Source organism: Drosophila takahashii, chromosome 3L (assembly GCF_030179915.1).
Source record: "Drosophila takahashii strain IR98-3 E-12201 chromosome 3L, DtakHiC1v2, whole genome shotgun sequence".
Lineage (NCBI taxonomy): Eukaryota > Metazoa > Arthropoda > Insecta > Diptera > Drosophilidae > Drosophila > Drosophila takahashii.
Genome location: NC_091680.1, coordinates 34158676 through 34183262, shown reverse-complemented (window position 1 = coordinate 34183262; position 24587 = coordinate 34158676). Strand labels below are relative to the sequence as shown.

At 37.4% G+C, this 24587-nt stretch overlaps 1 protein-coding gene and 1 long non-coding RNA gene across 4 annotated transcripts in view; one reads left to right on the top strand and one right to left on the bottom strand.

The window, feature by feature from the left end:
• Nucleotides 1-24587, top strand: part of Parp1 (Poly-(ADP-ribose) polymerase) — a 190189-nt gene that overhangs the window by 115180 nt on the left and 50422 nt on the right. For 2 of the 3 annotated variants that reach the window (XM_070214297.1, XM_044392551.2), the window contains exon 4: nucleotides 5094-5624. In XM_070214297.1, coding sequence (XP_070070398.1) covers nucleotides 5094-5624 — 531 coding nt within the window. Of the gene's footprint in view, nucleotides 1-5093; nucleotides 5625-24587 lie in introns of those variants that run through there. The other variant, XR_011418391.1, reaches the window with a different exon arrangement.
• Nucleotides 1409-2336, bottom strand: LOC138912835 (uncharacterized). The gene is made up of 3 exons (XR_011418402.1): nucleotides 2061-2336; nucleotides 1895-2001; nucleotides 1409-1837 (listed from the first exon to the last, which is right to left on the bottom strand). It is a non-coding gene; the product is annotated as an uncharacterized lncRNA (long non-coding RNA).

Genomic DNA, 24587 nt, shown 5'->3' with positions numbered 1-24587 from the left:
ATAATTCATGATTATTTAATTTTATATTTCCTTTAATTAAGATGGATGGCGGTGTGTGTGGCTTTTATTGGGTGTGTACCGTACCAATCAATTTTTTACATTTTTATTAAAAAAAAATTACATTAATTTAATTCCTAATATAAATTTTAGAAAAATATTTCGGAAATTATTTCTTTAAGTGTCTTTATTTCAATTTCTTTTCGGATTTCTTTTAGTTTCTTTTCATTTTTTTGAAATTACATAGTAATAGTAGTAACAATTTTATTGGGGAGTTGCTTTACTAATTGTTCTCTTTTAATTCGGTTTATAATTTGGTTTCTTATAATTCCTTTCAATACCGGGTTTTTCCTCTAAGTTAATGTAATTGCCTGTCTTAAAAAAAATCAACGTAGTTTAATTGCAGCTTAGGAAAGATCTCTATTTTGTATTTTATTTAGTTTGGTTTAGACATGGTAAAGCTTTTATTTACCGCATAAATTTCACTAGTGCGATATTTGCACTCCGATAAGAAAAACATGTAAAAGAAACTTGGAAAAAAAAAACCAAAATATCGGTGCGAACGCCTGAAAAGCTTACATGAACGTGTACATAATTTTTTTACACTGCTCAAAACAAAGTTAAAATGGGATTCGCACTCGACGACTTTTGTTGTTATTTTTGTTTGGTTGTTGTTTGTTTACGACTCACCCATTGCTCCTCGAAGAAGGCCTTCTTGATGATGCTGGATTTTGTTGATTAGGGATTTAGAGAGAAAAAAATAATTCGCAAATTTAATTTACATGTTTTAAATTATTTAACTATTATTTAACTTTTTTAACATTTATTCTTGTTTTGTTTTTCGGTAGTTGCAATTAATCGATGTTGGGTTTTTAGTTTGTTTTGTGTTATTAATTTTATTGATAGTACTCCATTTAGGGAGTTATCTCTCTCCATGAAGCAATTCAATTTTTTTCAGTGTGCCATTTCTGGCCGCGGGTTTGATTTGGTTTCAGATTCTATTTTTCACCTGCTCGTACCTACACACCACCACTTTGCCAATGCGATTTATAATTAAGCTTTTTTTACTTATTGATATTATGTTTTTATCTGGGTTCTGTTTTTGCCAGTATTATTTTAATACCCTTGTAGAGGGTATTATAATTTCAGTCAGATGTTTGCAACGCAGTGAAGGAGACGTTTCCGACCACATAAAGTATATATCGCGATGAAACTTTCCCGAAAGTCTTCTTTCTATTGCAGGTAGTACATATGTCGGAGCGAGCCGGATCGGACCACTATATCTTAAGGCTCCCATAGGAATATTCAAACAAATATAAGAAAATTCATTGTAACTTTGTAGGAAGTAGGCGTTTTGATTCTTGACTACTTAAAAACAAAATTTAAGTAAATAGAAACGCTGAATCTGGATTCTCTGGAACTGCACCGAGTGAGCATTACTTTATCTGCAAGGGTATATAAGCTTCGGCTGGCCGAAGGTAGCTTCCTTTCTTGTTTTTTTTAATTTTAACTAGCTGTAGCTTTTTTTTCTATTGTTTTAATTTAATTGATTTTACTTTGTTAAGGGTGCACTTAAAAAAAATATAGAAAATAACACTTTCGTTTTTGTTTATTTTTTTAAACTAGGATTAGGGTTTTAACTGGGTGATTTTTAGAATTTGTTCAGTAATTTTTCACACGAATTTTCTGCAACTTTCGCCTGTGATCTGCGGCAATTTTTCTCGCTGCCCACGGCTTTCGTTGCGCCTTTCTGTCGGGAAAATTTAGTACGGCTTTTGCGGCGTGAAAATTGAAGACGGCTTTTCCAGCACGAAAATTGGAACGCAATGTATCGGGCTAACTAAAAGGAACTCTGGTTAGGAAAACTTCTTGTCTGCCTTTAGCTAGTCATAATTACCAATTTTCCTCGTGGTTCTGTTTGCGTTTGTGACTGTTCTTTATTTATGCGAACTACAGGCCTTTTTCTGGCCGTGTAGACGCCGATAAGGGATAGAACAAGCTGAGCTAAAAATGTGCAAAATGTTATTGCAAGTTTAAAGAGCTTTCTAGCCCAAAATATTTACCTTGCTGGCATGCAAATCCTATAGTGGGGTGTTATTGATAACTTTATTGCATCTATTACTTAAGATGCAATACTAAATTTTAGATTAAGGTTTAAAGCACATGTGGCTTTAATCTGTTTTTTTTTCCGTACTTTATTCTTGGGGGAGCTTTTCGTCTGATCAGCGTGATGGTTTTTCAGAAAAGAGATCGAGGCTCGATGCGATGGGCCCGTCGAACCCTTCTCTGAATTCGCGTTCGGTATTCACCATCTGGTGAGTGATACTTGTCACTTGAAAGAGTTGCCAGACCAGTAATATATATCAACTATCGCTATTGCTATAGGGCGCCTAATTATTTGATTTTTGAATGCTAACTGATTGTATTTTTGTTAAAGGGCAGCCATTACAACAGGACAGTCAAACGCTCTACCACCTACAGAGATAGAGGAAATAGAGGGGGTCGCGGGTATTATAGTAGTATAATAACCGCAATAATAAAAACCAAAATAATACAAACTCTAATGCACAGAGTACTTCTACTAGAAGAAATTCCAACAGAAGCGTTAGGGTCACTCAGGAAAACGAAGAGGACCCCTTGACGGTAGAAGAAGAGAAAGAACAGTAAGCATATATAAAATCAATATTAGCCTCAGTTTTTTTATAAAGGTTAAAAACGAAAAAACCAACAAAAACTTAACATTGTTAGTAGATACGGGAGCCGAGATTTCATTACTTAAAAAATGTAATCAAGAGTACCCCGAATTAGACAGTTCTAAAATTTAAAATATAACAGGAATAGGACAAGGTTCTATAAAATCCTTGGGCTTAGCGCTCGTGGAACTTAAAACAAAAAATTTCATTATACCACATGACTTTCAAATAGTTCCACCTGATTTTCCGATTCCATGCGATGGTATTCTAGAAATAGATTTCATTAAAGAATTTAATTGTATTTTAGACTTTCAAGATTCACAAGGTTCTCTAGTATTAAGACCTAATACCGAAAACGTGTGCAAATACTTCTGACAACTGATAAGCTTTTTTTCTTCTGCTTTTAGCTTTGTCCTATGAACCGCTATCTCTCGCATTTCTTTTTGTGTCGCTTCAGCATAGATCGAGCAACGCGTAACATTTATTTCAGGGATATTGTTCAACAACAACAAGAATAACAACTAAAAGAAGTTGGGATGTGCAAATAATTGTGTGTTGTGAAAATAATTTTGACTAGGGTACATTCTTGATCAGGGTCACTAGCCGAGTCGATCTAGCCATGTCCGTCTGTCTGTATGTCGGTCTGTCTGTTCCTCTGGATGAACGCTGAGATCTTGGAAACTACAAAAGGTAGAAAGTTGGGATTACCCACACATATTCTTGGGCTTCCTACGCAGCGCAAGTTTATTTCAGCCGGGCGCCACGCCCCCTCTAACGCCCACCATCGCCAACTAACGATTTTAAAATGTGTCTGGCGCCCACACCTTTAATGATTTCCGACAAGTATAACTGAAATTTTGTGGTGTTTATATCTATAGCTATCGAAATGTAGAAGACATTTTTTTAAATCGGACCATTCAATAAAAAGTTATGCGCAATCAAAAAAATTTTATATATCCATCTCCCTCGCACTCCTTTACCAAAAACATCATAAAGATATATTTTTCCCTTACGAAAATAGTGATAGCACCTTTTTTGAAAAAGAGCCAAAAATGCTATTTTCTGACCCCTATAACTCCGTTGAAACTCAAAATTTCTCAAAACCGTTCAGGTAAAGTTTTTTTTGTCGTTGTGAACCGGAAAAATAAACAATAAAGGAAGCTTCCTTCGGCCAGCCGAAGCTTATATACCCTTGTAGATAAAAGAATGCTCACTCGGTGCAGTTCCAGGGATTCCAGATTCAGCGTTTCTATTTATTTAAATTTTGTTTTTAAGTAGTCAAGAATCAAAACGCCTACTTCCTACAAAGTTACAATTAATTTTCTTATAGTTGTTTGAATATTCCTATGGGAGCCTTAAGATATAGTGGTCCGATTCGGCTCTCTCCGACATATGTACTACCTGCAATAGAAATAAGACTTTCGGGAAAGTTTCATCGCGATAGCTTTAAAACTGAGAGACTAGTTCGCATAGAAACGGACAGACGGACAGACCGGCAGACGGACAGACAGACAGACGGACAGACGGACATGGCTAGATAGACTCGGCTATTGGTGCTGATCAAGAATATATATACTTTATGTGGTCGGAAACGTCTCCTTCACTGCGTTGCAAACATCTGAGTGAAATTATAATACCCTCTACAAGGGTATAAAAAGTTTGACGAAAATAGGACCTTTGAATCGGGGGTGGCCCACTTGGGAGATTTTGACTCCTTTAAATTTTTAAACTGTATAGCCCTTGAGATTCCTTAAATTTTGGTATATATCGTGTTACTGTAAAAAATCAGGTTTAAAAGTTATTTAGAAACGAAAATAGCCACTTTTGCCAGCTCAAAGCAACTTACGCTGCCTAAGCATTGAATTTAGTATGCACTAGGTGCATGAGTACTTTCCGCCGATGAAATCAGAATTGCCGTTACATTTTATAACCCTTAAAATGTTGCACAGTGTATTTATACGTTAACTTCTACATAAAACATGGTTCAATAAAACAATTAAATACACCTCGAAACAAGAGCATATCCAATTTAAGTCCTCTAAGTCTACATACCTTGAAAAATATTTTTCATAATTCAACCGAAAGAAATGCGCGATATTTGGTAAAGAAGAATTTATTATACTTTTGACCCGCTTCGCAGAGAAATTTAGGCACACCCAATTAGTTCGAACAGCTGAGTTTGGAGGGTTGCCAAAGAGCCAGGGATTGTCAAAAAAATATTTTAAAACACTTTTTTAACGGATTTAAAAAAAAAAATTGGAAAATTGCACAAAATAATATTGGACTTTGGTTGTAAAGATTTCTCTGCTCCCGACACCCAACTAGTCTTTTTAAAGTCCAGTTTCCTGCAAGGTACATTTTTAAACCTAATTGAAATAATCCGATTTTCTTTTTTTTTTACAGATCAATTAAATCTGAAGATTTACCAGAAGCCAAAAAAACTAAGATGGAACTAGCAGATAAAACGGAAGAAAATGATAAAATAAATTACTTCAAAAATCAAAACGATACCTTTTTTAAGTTTCGCGATGAACTTAAAGGTGTAATGAAAAAGACAGACCTTGAAAAACTTTTGAAGTCGAATAGTCAACATCCTTTAACCGGTGACTCTGAACGGTTATTAGATCAAGCAGCTGATTTATTGACTTTTGGTGCTATTGAATCATGCTCTGACTGCGGGAACTCTCAGTTTATTTTCAATAAATCTGGTTATATATGTAACGGAAATCTTTCTGAATGGACTAAATGCACAAAGTTGTTAGCAGAACCGACCAGATCAGCATGCAAAGTACCAAAAGAACTTAAAGAAAAATATCCTTTCTTAAATGCAGTAAAAAAAATACCAACAGCTCGCATTATCCGAGACCTTCCTCCTAGTGAAAGTACTTTACTTAAAAATTTAAGGATGAAGAGCAACACCGAAGAGTTTGATGGGTAAGTACTAAAAATATATGAATACTAGCTATCCCGCCGCGACTGTGTCAGCTTTTAAGAAATGGTTTAACAGTTGTCGGATAGATATCAGCACTAAATTGTCACCATTAAATGTATTAAAACAATTGAAACCATTTTTTATACCCTTGCAGAGGGTATTATAATTTCAGTCAGATGTTTGCAACGCAGTGAGGGAGACGTTTCCGACCACATAAAGTATATATATTCTTGATCAGCATCAATAGCCGAGTCCATCTAGCCATGTCCGTCTGTCCGTTTCTATGCGAACTAGTCTTTCAGTTTTAAAGCTATCTCGATGAAACTATCCCAAAAGTCTTCTTTCAATTGCTGGTAGTACATATGTCGGAACGAGCCGGATCGGACCACTATATCTTATGGCTCCCATAGGAATAATCAAAAAAATAATATAAAAACCATTGTAACTTTGTAAAGAGTGTTTTTTTAGAGGTATATAACGAACACAAATTGTCCCATCGGACTTCGACTTCCGATTTGTGATAGCGCCAGTAAAACTCGTTGGCATTACCCTCGAACAACACGCTGACGTTGCGACACAGCACCGCATAATTTCCTTCGAGAGTTTGATGCGTAAGTGCGTAAACCCTGTAGGTGAAGTCATCTCCTGACACCCTGAATATTTGATGTTCCCACCATGTGCACTATCTTCTCGGGACGTATTCCCAGCACCGGAGTAATACTTCGATCTGGGCGATCGTAACCCGACATTGGCTTAGTTTTAGACCTCCGTCTGACTTTCTCTAATGGCGTAGTGGTATCATCTCTATCCTCACCAAGGACAGCTGCATTCGCTGGAGTTGGGTTCATGCTTTTGACCACTGCGGTCTGTACTTCGGGTCTCGCCAGGCCAAATGGCTGAGAGCGTTTCTCGAGTTCATCCGCAAAAGCTAAGGAAATTTCGGATTCGGTCTTGCACCATGCGTTGTCAGCTTATGGGGATCTTTCAGAAAGGCTGTTGTTTTATATTCAGTGTTAATATCCAGGGGTTGAATCCATTCGATTTGGTGGTGTCCGCGTTGTGGAGCATCTCAACAAAATATTCGAGCTTAGTGTAAGCTTTTTAATCTCATGATCTTGGGATCTCATATACCTGCGAAGTAGGGATTTTTCAGCTTTACCAGGCCCATAACCTCAGGTTTTAGAGTCTCAAGTCGGTTGGAGGGGTTTTAGATTTGACTATAGGTTAAGAACTCGGCAGCGATATTGATGTTCCGGGAAAACATCTGAAAGCATCGTTAATGCCATCAGGAGATCTTAACACCATTTTGAGGTTAACAAGCCGATTGCTGCTTGGAAGCGTGGAATGTTCGCATTTCGATGGAAGATTCGAGGCCAATGAAAATTTTTTTGCACAGCGACTCTTATTTTTATTAAAAAGGGTGTTTATTTTTAGAGGTATAGTACTTTAAGTTGGCATCACTGTTCAAGATGGCGACCGATTTAACAGCTGTCAAGTGATTTATATTCAGTTTGGTTTGGCAATTCATCATGAATAGACTCACGCCTGAACAACGCTTGCAAATAGTGCAATTTTTTTTCGATTTATTAAAAGGCACGTTTGGTGACCGCCTAATTTCATGTTTTGGACCTGTAAATTGGCCTCCAAGATCTTGTGATTTAACACCACTAGACTACTTTTTGTGGGGCTATGTAAAGTCATTGGTCTATGCGGATAACCCACAAACGCTTGACCATTTGGAAGACAACATTCGCCGTGTTATTGCCGATATACGGCCGCAAATGTTGGGAAAAGTCATTAAAATTGGACGTCCAGATTGGACTACATCCGAGCCAGCCGTGGCGGTCATATGCCAGAAATCAAATATAAAATGTAACGACACAAGATTATCTTACGAATAAAAAAAAATGCATGTCAATCGAATAATCCATCGTTGTTTTATTGCAACTTAAAGTTCTATGCCTCTAAAAAACACCCGTTAGAAAGTAGGCGTTTTGAATTTTGACATTTTATAAACAACATTTTAAGTAGGCATACCTGCAAGGGTATATAAATTTCGACTGGCCGAAGTTAACTTCCTTTCTGGTTTTAAAATCGCCCAGCTGTGAAATAGATAAATGTTAAATCTTATGCATTCTTGATCAGCATCACTAGACGATATAGCAGCATCGATATAGCCATGTCCGTCTGTCCGTCCTACTGTCCATTTCTGAGCAAACTAGTCTCTCAGTGTTTGAGCTATCGGTGAAAATTTCCCAAAAGTCTTCTTACTATGGCAGCTAGTATATGTATAAGTCGGTCGGATGGGACAAATGTATATTGTAGCCAGTGCTTAAAAAACTGTCTGAATTTTCATTAAGCCTGCTTTTGCTTTTGCTGCTGCTTCTGAAAAAGTCGGCAGTCGTAGTCGAAGCATAAGCAAAATCCGAGAACTGCCCACTGTCGAAGCAACAGCAAGTCGTTGCTTTCTGATTTTCGACTGCTGCTGTGCTGCTGCTTTCAGTCGGTAGCAACAGTCGAAGCAGCAGCTAGTAAAACTTGCTGGAAGTTTCTATTGCTTTTGCTGCTGGGTAAGAATTTCTCAACTGCGCATATGAAATTTTAGATTTTCTTCAAACTCGGGTACTTTGAAGAGTTTGCCTTGGTTATCATCTGTGATTTTTTTGAAATTTTTCGGTGTCTATTTGTGGGCGCTATGAATTTTTGAAGTTAAGAACTTAAAAAATGTTCTCAAACTTCAAATTAGTATATCTCGAGAACGGCTTAGAAGAACAACGTGCAACTTTACACGTTTTTAAATGTGTACTGAGGGAGTTAGAAAATAACTTTCTTACATTTTTTGTTGTCCAATAAGTATGAATTTTAATTAGTTGAAATTTTTTTTTTGACTGTCTTTTTCATCGTATAAAAGAAACTTAGTTATCCATGATTGTCCATCTCATAACCAACTTAATTTACCCGAAGAAACATTTTTGTTCGTTTTCATCATTTCCAAGACATATAAATTTATATGCGAATTTAGAAAAACCCTATTTATATTTCCAATGAGTACAATTCTTACATGTTTAAGCTGAAAGTTTGCACAACTCAATTACTCACTGATATTATGCACATATATCACTATGGACGGCAGTCCATGTAGTGACGAAGCGCACCAGGAGAGTGTGCGAAGGCGACTACTATTATATAGCCGCAAAATTGAAAATCTGCTGTGATAGTCCGATCGTAATGAGTAATACACCAATCGAAAGGTATTGCAAAAACTTAAAGGATTGCATACCAAGACTTTAAGAAAATCAATTGGCTTGGGAGAGAGAGCGGTGAAAGTGGAAAAGTGAAAATTTCGAAATTTGGAGCTGTTGGGGCCGGTGGGGGTAAATGCCCCCTCGCAATGTTTTAGTTATATTCCTTTTGAAAATACCCGTCGAATGAGGGGTCATTTGTCAAAATCCGACTCTCCGTTCAAAAGTTATAGCCAAAATAAGATTTTCTTCTTCTTCCCAAAATGAAAATTTAATTCTGTTTGTCAGTTTGTCAGTTTGTCAGTTTGTCAGTTTGTCCAAAATATGTTTTTTAAGTTCTGAAAATTTGATATGACGTTCGTCACATCGATATAAAAAACTTTTGTTCTACCACTTTTGAAAAAACCCGCTAGTTTAGCGGGAAAACAGCTATAAATAGCTAAAATTCGGAAAGCCGTAACTTCTATACTACTAAAGCTACAGACTTGTGCTGCATCTCGTTTGAAAGGTATTTTTAAATGCTATAAACGCCTTCTATATGCAATTTGTGTAAATGTAATAGTTAAAAAGATTTGAACAAAAGAAAATTTGTTTAAACTTTTTTGTTAGCTTTTTTTTAATTTTCTCAAAAACGGCTCTAACGATTTTCCTTACAACTTTAAACTGTATAGCCCTTGAGATTCCTTAAATTTTGGTATATATCATGTTTATGTAAAAAATCGCGTTTAAAAGTTATTCAGAAACGAAAATAGCCACTTTTGCCAGCTCAGAACAACTAACGCTCCCTGAGTATTGAATTTTGTGGGAGGGTATCCGAACTGTATTTTAGGGTCATGGAATCAGTAAATTTGCACTTAAGAGTTCCATATAGGAATCTTTTGTTCTACGACTTTTGAAAAAAGCCGCTACTTTAGCGGGAAAAAGCTAAAAATAGCTACATTTCGTTAGTTTGTAAGTTTTACACTACTAAAGGTACACCCATGTACCTCGTTTAAAAGGTATTTTAAAATACTTTAACGCCTTTTTATCTTAATTCGTTAAAATACAATAGTTTAAAAATTATGATTGACCAATTTAAATTTAAATGTTTATATTAGCATCTATGAGAGCAAAAGTAAACAAACAAAAACTTCTGATATCAAATAAAAACACCTCTTAACGAGGTAAAAAACTAGTGACGATCGCACCTTCAACGTACAAAAGTTCTGATATCAAATTTTGTGACGAAAAATGATTTTAAATGCGACTAAATAAGTACGCTACCTAAAATTTATTCATTCGGCACGCTACAAACAGAAAACTTTCGTGTAGATATTAAATATTTGCTAAAGCGGGCCGAACGAGTAAATTTTAGGTAGCGTACTTATTTAGTCGCATCTAAAATCATTTTTCGTCACAAAATTTGATATCAGAACTTTTGTACGTTGAAGGTGCGATCGTCACTAGTTTTTTACCTCGTTAAGAGGTGTTTTTATTTGATTAATATCATATGTCAGGAATGTCAATCGTCGTCGTAGTCGGACGTGTACTTTATCGCTCCTCCATCTGATCGAACTTGACCCGTGTAAACTACATCGATTAATGCCAAATCCGGACATCTGACAATTTTTCGGTGATCTTTATCATACTGACAAGTTTTGATAGCTAAAAGACAGTGACTTTATACGTAATTTAAATGATTACAATATAATCAGAAAACGTTTTGTGTTTTGGCTTTGTTGTTCTACTCTATTCTCGAGTTTACCGCAAACTTCTACACTGGTGTTGTTGTTAGTGCATTTGCTCTCTTATCGTTTCGGCGCGAGCATCACACGCGCGGAAAGCTTATCACTGACCAAACTGCAAGCTGCGCTTTCTACATCTACATCTAAATCTACGTTGTTTTCTACACGTATTTATTTGACAATTTTCTCAATTATTTCGCTATGTCTGCCTGCTGCATGAAACCTTGCCTTTTAAATGGCAAAATCACCTCCCGCCAACCCACAATTGGTTGCTGGCTGTGTAATAACATTGCGCACCCTAAATGTGCCGACCTTGGACACAGTGCTGGTCTAGTCGCAGACCGTACTAAATCCAATTCTGGCCTGGATTGGACCTGCCCCAGTTGCCATCATATTAAAGTCAATATTATGGCTTTCATAAGGCAAACTGATCTGGAGTACCAGTCCTTACTAGCTGGATTTAATGACTTATTTAATAGGTTTGAAAAGGCTGAATTCAACTTTAAAGGCCGAATCCTGGCAGCTGCTTCCCACAATGCTGTCGCTACCTCGGATCACGTTCCCGTTGCTGCCGATTCTGGACCGGACACCGGAGCATCTTCTTGTCTGCAATCCACGGCTCATTCATCTACTGCTTCTACTGCTGTCAGCTCTGGTTATGTTCCAACACTGGAATCCTACCGTTTGGCTACCAGTAATGCCTCTACTGTTGTTACTGACGGCTGCGCGGCAGACGCCTCCCCTGGACTTACACCTGCCGCGGCCTCCTTTGGACCGCCCGATCCCATCGCACCTGCTGATCTACATCCCGTCAACTTTGACCAGGCATCTACGTCGCATGCTGCTGCAGTTGGCTCTGGCATAATTTTGACGCCTGCTAATACGAACACGAGCCCATCACAGTCAACCTTATGTGGAGTAGCGCAAAGGGTTCCCATGCCCTTATCGGGCGTTGCACAAAAAAAACTAATTTTTGTCTCCCGCCTTAATCCTGGCGCTTCTGAAGATGACGTCAAAAACTACCTGAGCAGCAAACTGAATGTTTCTCGATCCGTACTTACCGTCTTGAAGTTCAAGTTTAAGCAGAGACGTGAGATATCTTCGTTTAAAATTGGACTTCCTGAGGAACATCTTGATAAGGTTCTAGATGTTTCTATATGGCCTGAACATGTAATTGTTCACGAATATGTACACAAGCACAATCCTCGGGTTCATGGGCCTCAGATTCCTTCAACCAATGCTTCAAAAAACTAAATAATTCTTTTTCTCTACACTACCAGAACGTTCGCAGTTTATTGGGCAAACTTAGTAAACTGCACGTGAACAGTGTCTCCTTTAATGCCAATGTGATTGCTTTTACCGAAACGTGGCTTAATTCTTCTGTGTCTGACTGCGAAATCTTTGCTGGTAATTATGTTATCTATAGATGTGATCGCTCAGTGCGTCTTGGCGGTGGTGTTCTCATTGCCGTCAAGTCCAATCTTGTCTCTCAACGTATTCCGATAATTGGTACGTATAGTACATTAGAGTTTGTCGCTGTTCGGATTAAGCTTCATGATTATTTTGTTTTCGTATCATGCTCATACATTCCTCCCCGGTCTGATATTAGCCTATACCTCCGACACTTGGATCAAATACAGAGTATTCATACTACCCTTGGCGATAACGATCATCTTATTGTTATGGGTGACTTTAATCTCCCCGCCCTTTCTTGGATGCCCTCAACTGATTCAAGTGCTCTTGTGCCTACCACAGCGCATGAGTTTGTACACGGTCTTATTGATCTTTCATTAAATCAACTGAACTCAGTCATTAACTGCTCTAGCAAAGTTTTAGACCTTATTTTTGCCTCGGAGTTCGCAAATGCATATGTAATTCGAATTAGCCCTCTCTCCAATCCTGAAGATGCGTATCATCCCACACTTGAGGTTACTTTAGAAGCATCAGCTCCCTTACTGTCATGTCCCGATATCGAACCAGCAACTTTTCGCTGTTTTCGAAGAGCTAAATTTGCTGAAATGAATAGGCATTTATCCCAACTCGATTGGTCTTTTATGGATTCAAATGATAATCCCTCACATATTGTAGAACAGTTTTATAGCTTACTATATTTAGCCTTCGATAAGTTCGTTCCTTCATTTCCCACTGGAAACGCGTCTCATAAGCCTCCGTGGTTCTCTCGTCGACTCTCTTTCCTTAAAAACACCATGTCTAGACTTTTTAAGAAATATAAGAGAACTGGGCTGCAAGTTGACCATTCTAGGTATCTGATTGCTCGTTCCAATTTTTTAGTCCACAATTCCGATTGTTACAACAGTTACCTAAACCGTTGCAGAATCGAATTCCAAGACAATCCCAAGCAGTTCTTCGCATTTGTTAATTCGAAACGAAAATCGCAACTATTTCCATCATGCCTTCATCTTGATACAATATCCGCCTCTAGCGACTCCGATATTGCGAACTTATTCGCACAATTCTTCCAGTCCACGTACTCTTCTTTTAGTTACGATAACACCTCTTCCTACCCATACCCTCTTCCTCATTCCAACTGCTTTTTCACTCCCCTAATTAGTGAGGACGATGTTTTACAAAATTTGCACACAATCAAGACGTCTTTCTCTTCTGGCCCTGATCTTGTACCGAGCTGTATCTTAAAAAAATGTGCTGATACCTTGTGCAAACCGCTATCTAAACTGTTTCAAATATCCCTCCTTCATTCATTTTTCCCTGATGTTTGGAAGGAATCTTTTATCATTCCACTTCATAAAAAGGGAAGCAAGTCGGACATTAAAAACTACCGTGGTATTGCAAAACTAAGCGCAATTCCCAAGTTTTTCGAACAGCTTATTACCGCTCAGCTACAGCACCAATGCAGCTCAGTAATGTCCCCAACTCAGCATGGCTTTATGAAACGAAGATCAACGACTACAAATCTTCTTGAGTTTACTTCAGTCATCAGAAGCGCTTTTAAAAATGATAATCAAACCGATGTTATTTTTACGGACTTCAGTAAAGCCTTCGATTCCGTGAACCATCAGTTATTATTGAAAAAATTAACACTATTAGGATTCCCGATCACGTTGACTAAGTGGATCTCAGCCTACCTGACGAACCGAACTCAAAGAATTGCTTTTAAAAGCACAGTCTCAAACCTTGTTCACGTGACCTCTGGTGTTCCGCAAGGGAGCCACCTTGGACCCTTACTGTTTGGAATTTTCATTAATGACTTGCCCCAAGTTGTTCTCTCTGCTCATGTTATGATGTATGCTGACGACGTAAAACTCTGTTTGCCGTTATCGAATCCCGATTCCCAGGCACTTTTGCAAGCTGATCTGAACAATCTGAATTCATGGTGCATCCAAAATTTGTTGTTTTTGAACAATTCTAAATGTAACTTTATGTCCTTTTATCGGAAGAAGCTTCTCCTAACTACATATTCTATTGGGTCGAATGAACTTGAACGCATAAATTCCGTTACAGACCTTGGAGTGTTATTCAACCACAACTTAAATTTCTCAAATCACATTGGTATCATAGTTAGTAAAGCAAAAGGCGTTTTTGCCTTTGTTAAGCGTTGGTCGAAGGAATTTGAGGACCCCTACACCACAAAGCATTTATACATTTTCTTGGTTCGTCCAATTCTTGAATACTGCTCGTGTGTTTGGTCACCCCAATATACCATTTATCAGGACCTTATCGAGTCGGTACAGAAACAGTTCCTTTTGTTTGCTCTACGTGGTTTAAACTGGGAAACACATCGACACCTGCCATCGTACGTGGATAGACTACGTCTACTTAACCTGCCCTCCCTCAAGGATCGTCGAACGTGCCATGGTGTTATGTTCCTGCACAAATTAATTACTGGACTTGTAAATTCAAGCTACCTTCTTGGTCAAATCCGTTTCTCCATTCCTGTAAGGTCTACTCGGCACTTTCGACCAATTGCCCTCGATATTTGTAAAACTAACTTTGAGTTACATGATCCATTTCGCGTTTTATGTTCGCAATATAATGAACTGTATTTTTTGATATTCTCGGAATGCTCTGTTAATTTAATTGTAACAAACATCCTAACTTACCTGTCCCTGCCCCCTTCCACTTGATGTGAGTAGGGTACTATGTTTATGTTGGCAGATATTTGCTAACTTTAAATATTAAATATTAATAATTTTACCACCGTCCCCTCATATAGCTGCCATAAAAATATATAAATAAAAATTTGACATTAGGTACTAATTAATTACAAAACTATTAATTGGCGTCGTCGTCCTCTACTTCTTGGAAAAGTGGCAGCGTGTCTATAGCTGAGTCCAAAAAGCTTGGATTCAGTTTTACCAAGAGTATATTTTCTAAGACATCTGGGTTAAGCCGACTTCTGTAATCAGTTATTAGAGTCTTAGGGCGGAGAAGGCTCTTTCAATCGAGACCTGTTATAAAACAAATGAATATATGTAGCTATAATCTTAAAAGTGTTTTAAGCATTTGCATTTACCTGAGTTGGGGGTACGTCAAAGCAAACATTGCTAATTGCGTATAACTCCTGACACTGCTTCCCCTTCCAAAACGCGATGACGACCTCATCAATCCTTTTGAAAGGTAGCTCTAAGTTCTCAATTTTGGAATATACGTCCAATACACTGCTAAACTGAGTTTCTACACCTTCCTCGCGGTACGCGTTTAAAAGCTCATCTACCTCGTCCAAAAATTCGCTTTCAAATTGCTTGAACTCGATGCAGGTTTTGAGCAGAGATTTCCTGTTGGATTCAAATCGTAGAGTCTGTCCCAAATAGATTTTAAGTGACTGATTGCATCACTGCGTTGGTGCACTGTTAAAGTATGCTGGAAACGCGGATCCTAAACAAGGCTTTGGCACGCTTTTCTATTGAATTTAGAATTTGGGTTCCGATTGCTTTTGAAAGCTTATGATTCGTTTCACTTACAATCTTCTCCGTGCCAATTTTAAGCTTCAGCCATTGGTCGTAAAAATTTCCGTAGTGCAGCTGTTCTTCTTGAAATTTTTTAGTTGTCTTTTGCAACGGAGTGAAGACTGCGTAATAACTTCTATAAATTCCCAAAAAGAACCATCAACTTCAAAATTGTCCTCCCCCTATTGGTTTTTGATGGACTCGATTTTTCTTACAGCATCTTTCGCGTCCATTAAGTCGCTTAATAGTGTGAATCTTGATCCCCATCTGGTTGGACAATCTAGGCGCGGAACTTTTAACTTTTTTAAATCGAAAACAAGAGAGAACGCTATAGTCGGGTTCGTGTCCCTACTATCTAATACCCGTCACTCTGTATTTGGGATGGTGTCCCGACTAATAATCGTAACTCAGCTAAAGGGAGTGCGAGGGAGATAGATATAGAAATTTTGATTGCGTATAACTTTTTAATGAATGGTCCGATTTGAAAAATGTCTTCTACATTTCGATAGGTATAAATATGCACAACAAAATTGCATTTATACTTCTCGGAAATCTTTAAAAATGTGGACGCAGGACCCATTTTAAAATCGTTGGTGGACGATTGTGGGCGTTAGAGGGGGCGTGGCGCTCGGCTGAAATAAACTTGCGCTGCGTAAGAAGCCAAAGAATATGTGTGGGAAATCTCAACCTTCTAGCTTTTGTAGTTTCTGAGATCTTAGCGTTCATACGGACAGACAGACAGACAGACAGACAGACAGACAGTCAGACAGACAGACAGACAGACAGACAGACGGACAGACAGACGGACAGACGGGATTACACGACTTGGCTACTTTCCAAAAAAATGGAAAAAATCGGTAATCAGTAATACAGACCGATAAGTTTACTCTCGTGTCTGTCAAAACTGCTCGAAAAATACCTTTTGACGCGCATAATCCCATATCTGAAAGAGCACAACGTTATTCCGGCACATCAATTTGGCTTTCGAGAAAGCCATGGAACAATAGAGCAAGTCAACAGATTAACAACGGAAATACGGTCTGTATTCGAATATCGGGAACACTGCAGTGCGGTATTCCTTGATGTTGCACAGGCTTCGATTGAGTCTGGCTTGATGGCCTTATGCACAAAATCAGAACTATTCTGCCGGAAAACACTCATATGATACTTGAATCGTACCTTTACAACAGAGAATTCGCCGTGAGATGCAACACTACAACATCCGACGATTACACTATAGAGGCCGGAGTTCCCCAAGGTAGCGCCCTTGGTCCAACTCTATTTCTCCTTTACACCGCAGATATTCCCACGAACGTCCGGCTAACTACTTCCACATTCGCAGACGATACCGCGATCATAAGTCGGTCCAAATGCCCAATTCAGGCAACAGCACTACTAGCTGATCACCTCGTGGTAGTGGAGAGGTGGTTATCAGACTGGCGTATAAAAATAAATGCGCAAAAGTGTAAACACATAACGTTTACTCTTAACAGACAAACGTGTCCCCCGCTAACTCTGAATAACACGCCACTTCCACAAGCTGACGATGTAACGTACCTTGGCGTTCACCTAGACAGGAGACTTACATGGAGGAAACATATCGAAGCTAAGAAAATTCATCTAAAACTAAAATCCATTGGCCTCCATTGGCTCTTAAATGCTCGCTCCCCCCTCTGCCTGGACTTCAAGGTCCTGCTCTACAATTCAACGCTTAAGCCAGTCTGGACATACGGCTCCCAGTTGTGGGGAAACGCGAGCAGCAGCAACATCGACATTATCCAGCGAGCACAATCAAAAATCTTGAGAACTATCACTGGGTCACCTTGGTATGTTCGGAATGACAACATCCAAAGAGATCTTGGCATTCTGCCCGTAAAAGACGAAATATCAAAACAAAAAGCGTCCTACCTCACCAAGCTAACTTCTCATCCAAACCAACTCGCCAGGGGGCTAGCCAGGGTCTCATACCGGACCCGATTGCAACGAAATGACCTTCCAGCTCAGCAATAGTTATTAGAGCCCTTTTATCTCGCGTCAGTCATCATGACTGTTAGATAGTTTTTTAATTTATGATTTTATATACTTATTGTTAGTCTCAATTCAGAGAAGATCCAATAAATAAAATGCAAACGTATACAAAAAAAAAAAAAAAAAAAAAGTTATTAAAAAAGGTGCCAAGGGTTAGAAAAAAATAGGTGGGGTTAAGGTGGGGTAATATTAGGGTTAATGCGGTGTTAAGGTAAGGTATTCCGACAAACTTACCCCTTTAGGGTATTGCTTCGCGCTACTGTAGCCACCTAGGCTTAAGTTTCGCTCCCCTCCCTCTCTATGCAACGCAGCGTTCGCAGTACACACGCTGCGTAAGCTGCCGTCGCTTTCCAATTCTCCTCACTCAACAGCATGAGGGGCACAAAAGTTTCAGGCTGAACTCTTACCCCAGTGGTCTCCTGAAACAATTGGCGATCGTAGCCAAAACGACGACATTCGAAGACACCACGGCGGCACACGTCGGTTCCAACGGTAGGGTCTAAGGCAGCGGCGTCTCCAATGTCACTGCTCTTGTAATTGCTGTTTTCTTTTTTTTGCACTTGCATTCATAAATGCATGAGGTTACAATTTGTTTTCTTTGTTAATGTTCCCTTTTGCTTGCAATTAATGCATTAATTGCCTTTGCTTTTGTGCACTGCTTATTGGTTTTGAGTTTTGGCTTCTTTTGCAAATTAACTTTGCTTAGGCTTGAAGGCATATCACCTGCTCTAGGGCGTGTTTCTGGTCACGGTGTCCTTGCACGGACCGCTTGTACAAAAGTGATGAGGCAGATCACAATCTTCAGGCTTCGGTTGACGACTTGTATGTCGTCCTGGTGATCAATGATTTTTACTGTGTTGATCACATTGGCTGTGCTATGGCACTTTTGTCCACTTTAGAGTCGATTCCTCCCATATTGAAGTCCTTGTTTTATTTATATCTCTTTAAATTACTGCTCGTCCTAAAGAGCGAGGATATAGCAGGACATCCTTTAGTGGAAATTGTGGATAACTTCGTGGAAGAACTTCCTTCAGGATAATATCAGTCCTATGGCATGCTAGGGACTTCCTTCTATCGCTTCGGTTTTAGCTCCAGTCTTTGATGGCTTTGGAGAATATAGGGCTTACACTATAATGCCCTGAGATCAGAATAAATTCTGTCCACCTTCTCGATCCGGCTACGGTCTTTTATACCAGAATATAGCCTTTTCTCGACCCCCGTGATAGATTGGGTTATTTAAGTGTTCCCATCTATGATTTCCCCTGGCGGTAGTGTCAATGCTCGACTGATGCACTTTGCCAGCTGCCGGTGTAGGGTTACCAGCAGGTTGATCGCGGTCGTTGTTCTGACCGTATGCCACCCAAAAAATCGTCAAATTGCACATTCCTTTGATTGTTTTCGGTGAGTCAACTGCTTGATTGCCCCTCTCCCTTTGCCTTGAGATTCGTTATTGTTTTCTACGTGCACCTTTCTCCATCAAATAAATTGAAGGAGAGTGCGTACGTAACAACTTTCTCAAAAGTCTTCTTTCTATTGCAGGTAGTATAAAAGTCGGAACCAAAAAAAATCGGACGGAACCATCTGAAAAGGGCATAGGGGAACAAGCCTGGGAAAACTGCCCCAGGCGGTATTGCAGAATTTTAGATGAGGATTGGTAGATAGGAACCTAATGGATAAGAATTCCAATTTTCAAATATTTTGATCCGCTGGTTTACGAGTAATCTGCCGCAACTAAAGAACATATCACTTGATGTATCTTCCCTTCGGTGGTTCTTGAGAAAACTTTTTTGATGCCAATAATTTTTGTGTTAACCTTCAAGAATGTCAGCCAATCTTTGGATTTTTACCATTCTTATAAGCTACCAAAAATCGCGATTCAAATTTTCAAAAAATTGGTTCAAGACTTTCCAAGTCTGACAACACCGCCAGTTTTTTACAGTTTGTGTGTCCTATAACCATCTACTTCATATAAAATATTCATAATTTTTCGAGTGGTGCAACAGTGTTAAACAAACAAAAAACTGAAGAATTTATTTCTGGAAGGGTAGGAATGGAGTCAATAAAAAATATTTGGCTTGTAAATAGTTAGTTCTTAGACCAGAATTATTATCAAAGAGTAATGTTTTTAATATTATGGGTGAAAAGTGGTCCGAATTATAAAATGTTTGGCATGTATTTGCTTGTAATTTATTTAATAGGGACCCAGTCACAGTCTATACCCACATCTTCGAATTTCATATCCTCCCTGGACAGAGATTTCATAAGAAATCCTTTGAGCATGGATGACCAACAAATACTTTAATTATGTGATTCTAAAGAAATCGCGGTCCAAAGAGGACTATTTAATTTGCGATCCTTTCGGCACCATTGTTATTGCGCGAATTTGTTAACAATTTTTTATCATGCTCCGCATATTAAAGCTTTCAAATTACTATCTTGCTTTTTAGAAAAACGATGGTACCGAAAGGATCGTAAATTAAATAGTCCTCTTTGGACCGCGATTTCTTTAGAATCACATAATGAAAGTATTTGTTGGTCATCCATGCTCAAAGGATTTCTTATGAAATCTCTGTCCAGGGAGGATATTAAATTCGAAGCTGTGGGGACTAGACTGGGACTGGGTCCTATTAAATCAATTACAAGCAAATACATGCCAAACATTTTATAATTCGGACCACTTTTCACCCAAATTATTAAATACTTTACTCTTTGATAATAATTCTGGTCTAAGAACTAACTATTTACAAGCCAAATATTTTTTATTGACTCCATTCCTACCCTTCCAGAAATAAATTCTTCAGTTTTTTGTTTGTTTAACACTGTTGCACCACTCGAAAAATTATGAATATTTTATATGAAGTAGATGGTTATAGGACACACAAACTGTAAAAAACTGGCGGTGTTGTCAGACTTGGAAAGTCTTGAACCAATTTTTTGAAAATTTGAATCGCGATTTTTGGTAGCTTATAAGAATGGTAAAAATCCAAAGATTGGCTGACATTCTTGAAGGTTAACACAAAAATTATTGGCATCAAAAAAGTTTTCTCAAGAACCACCGAAGGGAAGATACATCAAGTGATATGTTCTTTAGTTGCGGCAGATTACTCGTGAACCAGCGGATCAAAATATTTGAAAATTGGAATTCTTATCGATTAGGTTCCTATCTACCAATCCTCATCTAAAATTTTGCAATATCGCCTGGGGCAGTTTTCCCAGGCTTGTTCCCCTATGCCCTTAATGGGAAAATAATAGGAAACAAATTATAGCTTCTTTGGTTTTGATTGTATTCTATTCTACTCTAGGATATGATTTTGTTTGTATATTTTAAATTTAACATTTTTGCGATTTCTAAATTAATAGGAATGATCTGCAAGGGTATATAAGCTTCGTTTTTTTTCCGATCCTTCCAATGGGAACTATAAGATATAGTTGTCCGTTCTCGGAAATTACAAAAGCTAGAAGGTTGAGATTTCCCACACATACTCTACTCATGAAATTTGTCTTGGAAGTCCTGTCTAGGTCTGCAAAAGGACGCTCAATAAAAAAAAATGTTAAAAGTTAACGGGCTTCATAAAAAAACGTATTTACTAAAAATGTACGAATAATTTTTGTGCGTAAAAAACAAGAATTTTTTCTTGAATTTAATTAATTATACTATGAGGTTTATGATATCGATTTATTTTTTTTTAAATATGTTTAGAATAGGTTTGTTTTTAATGTCTGATTTTTTGTTTGTTTTTGTTTTTACGGTATATTTTGAGAGTGGTTGACTTTCAAAAATAATTGTTGTGCTCACTGTAGGTACATAGCCGTCTCTCTGCCGCCGCCTGCGAGCAGCGCAGCTACGAGACTTAGCCTTAATCAGATTTAAAGAATATTGTAAAAGAACACCATACTTCGAACGTTGGAGCGGCACCATTGCTGCTCCGACTTAACTGAATAAAACCAAATAAATATATACAAACAAGACTTTTTAATGAACAAATTGGAACTACTGGAAGAATATATTTCAGTGGAAATAAGGTGAGGTTAGTGCGGGGTTAAGTTGCGATTAAGGAGGTATTAGATAGATTAGGCAGGGATCGCAAGTAAGAGTTACTTTTTTAAAAAAATTGACAAATAAGTTTTATTTTTCAATTTCTATTATACAAGTTGACAAATAAGTCTTATGCTTCAATTTTTATTATAAAAGTTGACAAATAACTCTTATGCTTCAATTTTTATTATAAAAATCAACAAATAAGAGTTATTTGTCAACTTTTATAATAAAATAAAGATTGAATTGAAATAACTCTTAACCTGTGGGGTACATTGGTTTAAAATTTAAATATATATAATCTACGCTTTAATACCTTTCTGTTGATATGCCATATGTCCCCAAAATATTTTTTATGATGTAACAAATATTATTATTATAAAAAATATTTTGGGGACATATGGCATATCAACAGAAAGGTATTAAAGCGTAGATTATATATATATAAATTTTAAACCAATGTACCGTACAGTTCAAGAGTTATATCAATTCAATCTTTATTTTCAATTTTTATTATAAAAGTTGACAAATAACTCTTATTTGTTGATTTTTATAATAAAAATTGAAGCATAAGAGTTATTTGTCAACTTTTATAATAAAAATTGAAAAATAAAACTTATTTGTCAATTTTTTTAAAAAAGTAACTCTTACTTGCGATCCCTGAGATTAGGGTAAAAGTAATGTAAGGGAAGGGTGAAGGTGAGAAAGGTAAGGTTGGTTTGAACTTTAGTGAGGATAAGGTCAAGGTGACAAACAAGTTTTACAAAGACAACGTTAAGTTAAAGTAAGTAAGTATAGTAGGAAAAATTTTTTTTTTCAGGTGAGAATAAAGTTATGTTAGCTAAGAAGAGGAAAAACTGGTGCTAAGGTGGGTTAAGACGAGGAAATAGTGAAAACAACAATAAGGTGATAAAAAAGTGTGCCAAGGGTTAGAAAAAAATAGGTGGGGTTAGGGTGGGGTAATATTAGGGTTAATGCGGTGTTAAGGTAAGGTATTCCGACAAACTTACTCCTTTAGGGTATTGCTTCGCGCTACTGTAGCCACCTAGGCTGAAGTTTCTCTCCCCTCCCTCTCTATGCAACGCAGCTAGAAGGAAGCATTTCCGACCCTATAAAGTAAATATATTCTTGATCAGGGTCACTATCCGAGTCGATATAGCCATGTCCGTCTGTCCGTCTGTCTGTATGTCTGTATATAATATATTATATATATTGTAGGGTAGGAAATGCTTACTTCAAGCTGTTACATACTTTTGCACGAATACAATATACCCTTTTACTCTACGAGTAACGGGTTTAAAAATTGTTATTGCAGCATACAATTTAAATTGAATTCAGGGACCATAAATTACAAAGGTTGAACTTTTTAAGCAAAAAGCAACCACCTTACAAATAAGGTTTTATATTAAAGAAAAATGATTACGAAAACAAATAAACTTTGTTTTATATTTATACCCTTGCAGAGGGTATTATAATTTCAGTCAGATGTTTGCAACGCAGTGAAGGAGACGTTTCCGACCACATAAAGTATATATATTCTTGATCAGCATCAATAGCCGAGTCCATCTAGCCATGTCCGTCTGTCCGTCTGTCCGTTTCTATGCGAACTAGTCTCTCAGTTTTAAAGCTATCGCGATGAAACTTTCCCGAAAGTCTTCTTTCTATTGCAGGTAGTACATATGTCGGAGCGAGCCGGATCGGACCATATCTTAAGGCTCCCATAGGAATACTCAAACAAATATAAGAAAATTCATTGTAACTTAGAGGGAAGTAGGCGTTTTGATTCTTGACTACTTAAAAACAAAATTTAAATAAATCGAAACGCTGAATCTGGAATCCCTGGAACTGCACCGAGTGAGCATTCTTTTATCTGCAAGGGTATATAAGCTTCGGCTGGCCGAAGGTAGCTTCCTTTCTTGTTTTTTCTAAAATCAATTGCGATTTTAACCCTCAAATAAAGAAAGGAAGATTAGAAAAATAAACCTTATAATTTAGAAAAAAAATTGATTTTTCTGTATATAAGAAAAAATTTTCTAAAGAAACTCGTTCAATAGAGAAGTTTTTTGAAGATTAGAAAATTTTTTCGTTTTGTAGAATATTTTTTTAAAGCAAAGAAAAATTTTTTTTTCTATATTTAAGAACAAATAATTTTTTGAGTGTAGTAAGAGCTATGAATTTTTATACCCTTGCAGAGGGTATTATGATTTCAGTCAGAAGTTTGCAACGCAGTGAAGGAGACGTTTCCGACCCCATAAAGTATATATATTCTTGATCAGCATCACAAGACGAGTCGATCTAGCCATGTCCGTCTGTCCGTCTGTCTGTTTCTACGCAAACTAGTCTCTCAGTTTTTGAGCTATCGGGACGAAACTTTCGCAAAAGTCTTCTTTCTATTGCAGGTAGTATATAAGTCGGAACGAGCCGGATCGGACAACTATATCATATAGCTCTTATAGGAACAATCGGGGAAAAAAATGTAAAAAAATTATATCTTGGGTGTTTTTTTGAACCTATAACATCCTACTTTTGGAAATGTCATTTTTTATCTAATTCTGAATTTCGAATAAATCATATAGCTGCCATAGGAACGATCGGAAAATTAATGGGAATATAATAGGAAATAAATTATTGCTTCGTTGGTTTTTATCGAATTTCGATTTTAATTTTATCAAAATCGAACTACTATATCATATAGCTGCCATTGAAACGAACGCAAAATTAATGAGAAATAATATGAAAATTTACATTTTTGCGATTTGTAAATTAATAGGAATTATCTGCAAGGGTATATAAGCTTCGGCTGGCCGAAGCTAGCTTCCTTTCTTGTTTAAGTTAAAAGCCTATACAGTTTTGTCAAACTTTAAATTAGTTTATCTCGGCAACGGTTTGAAGGAACAACGTATAACTTTGTACATTTTAGATGTGTACTAGGGAAAATATTAATATTAATATTAATATTAAAAAAAAAATCGAAGAATTCCCTTAAAATTTAGAACATTTTTTCTTGAAT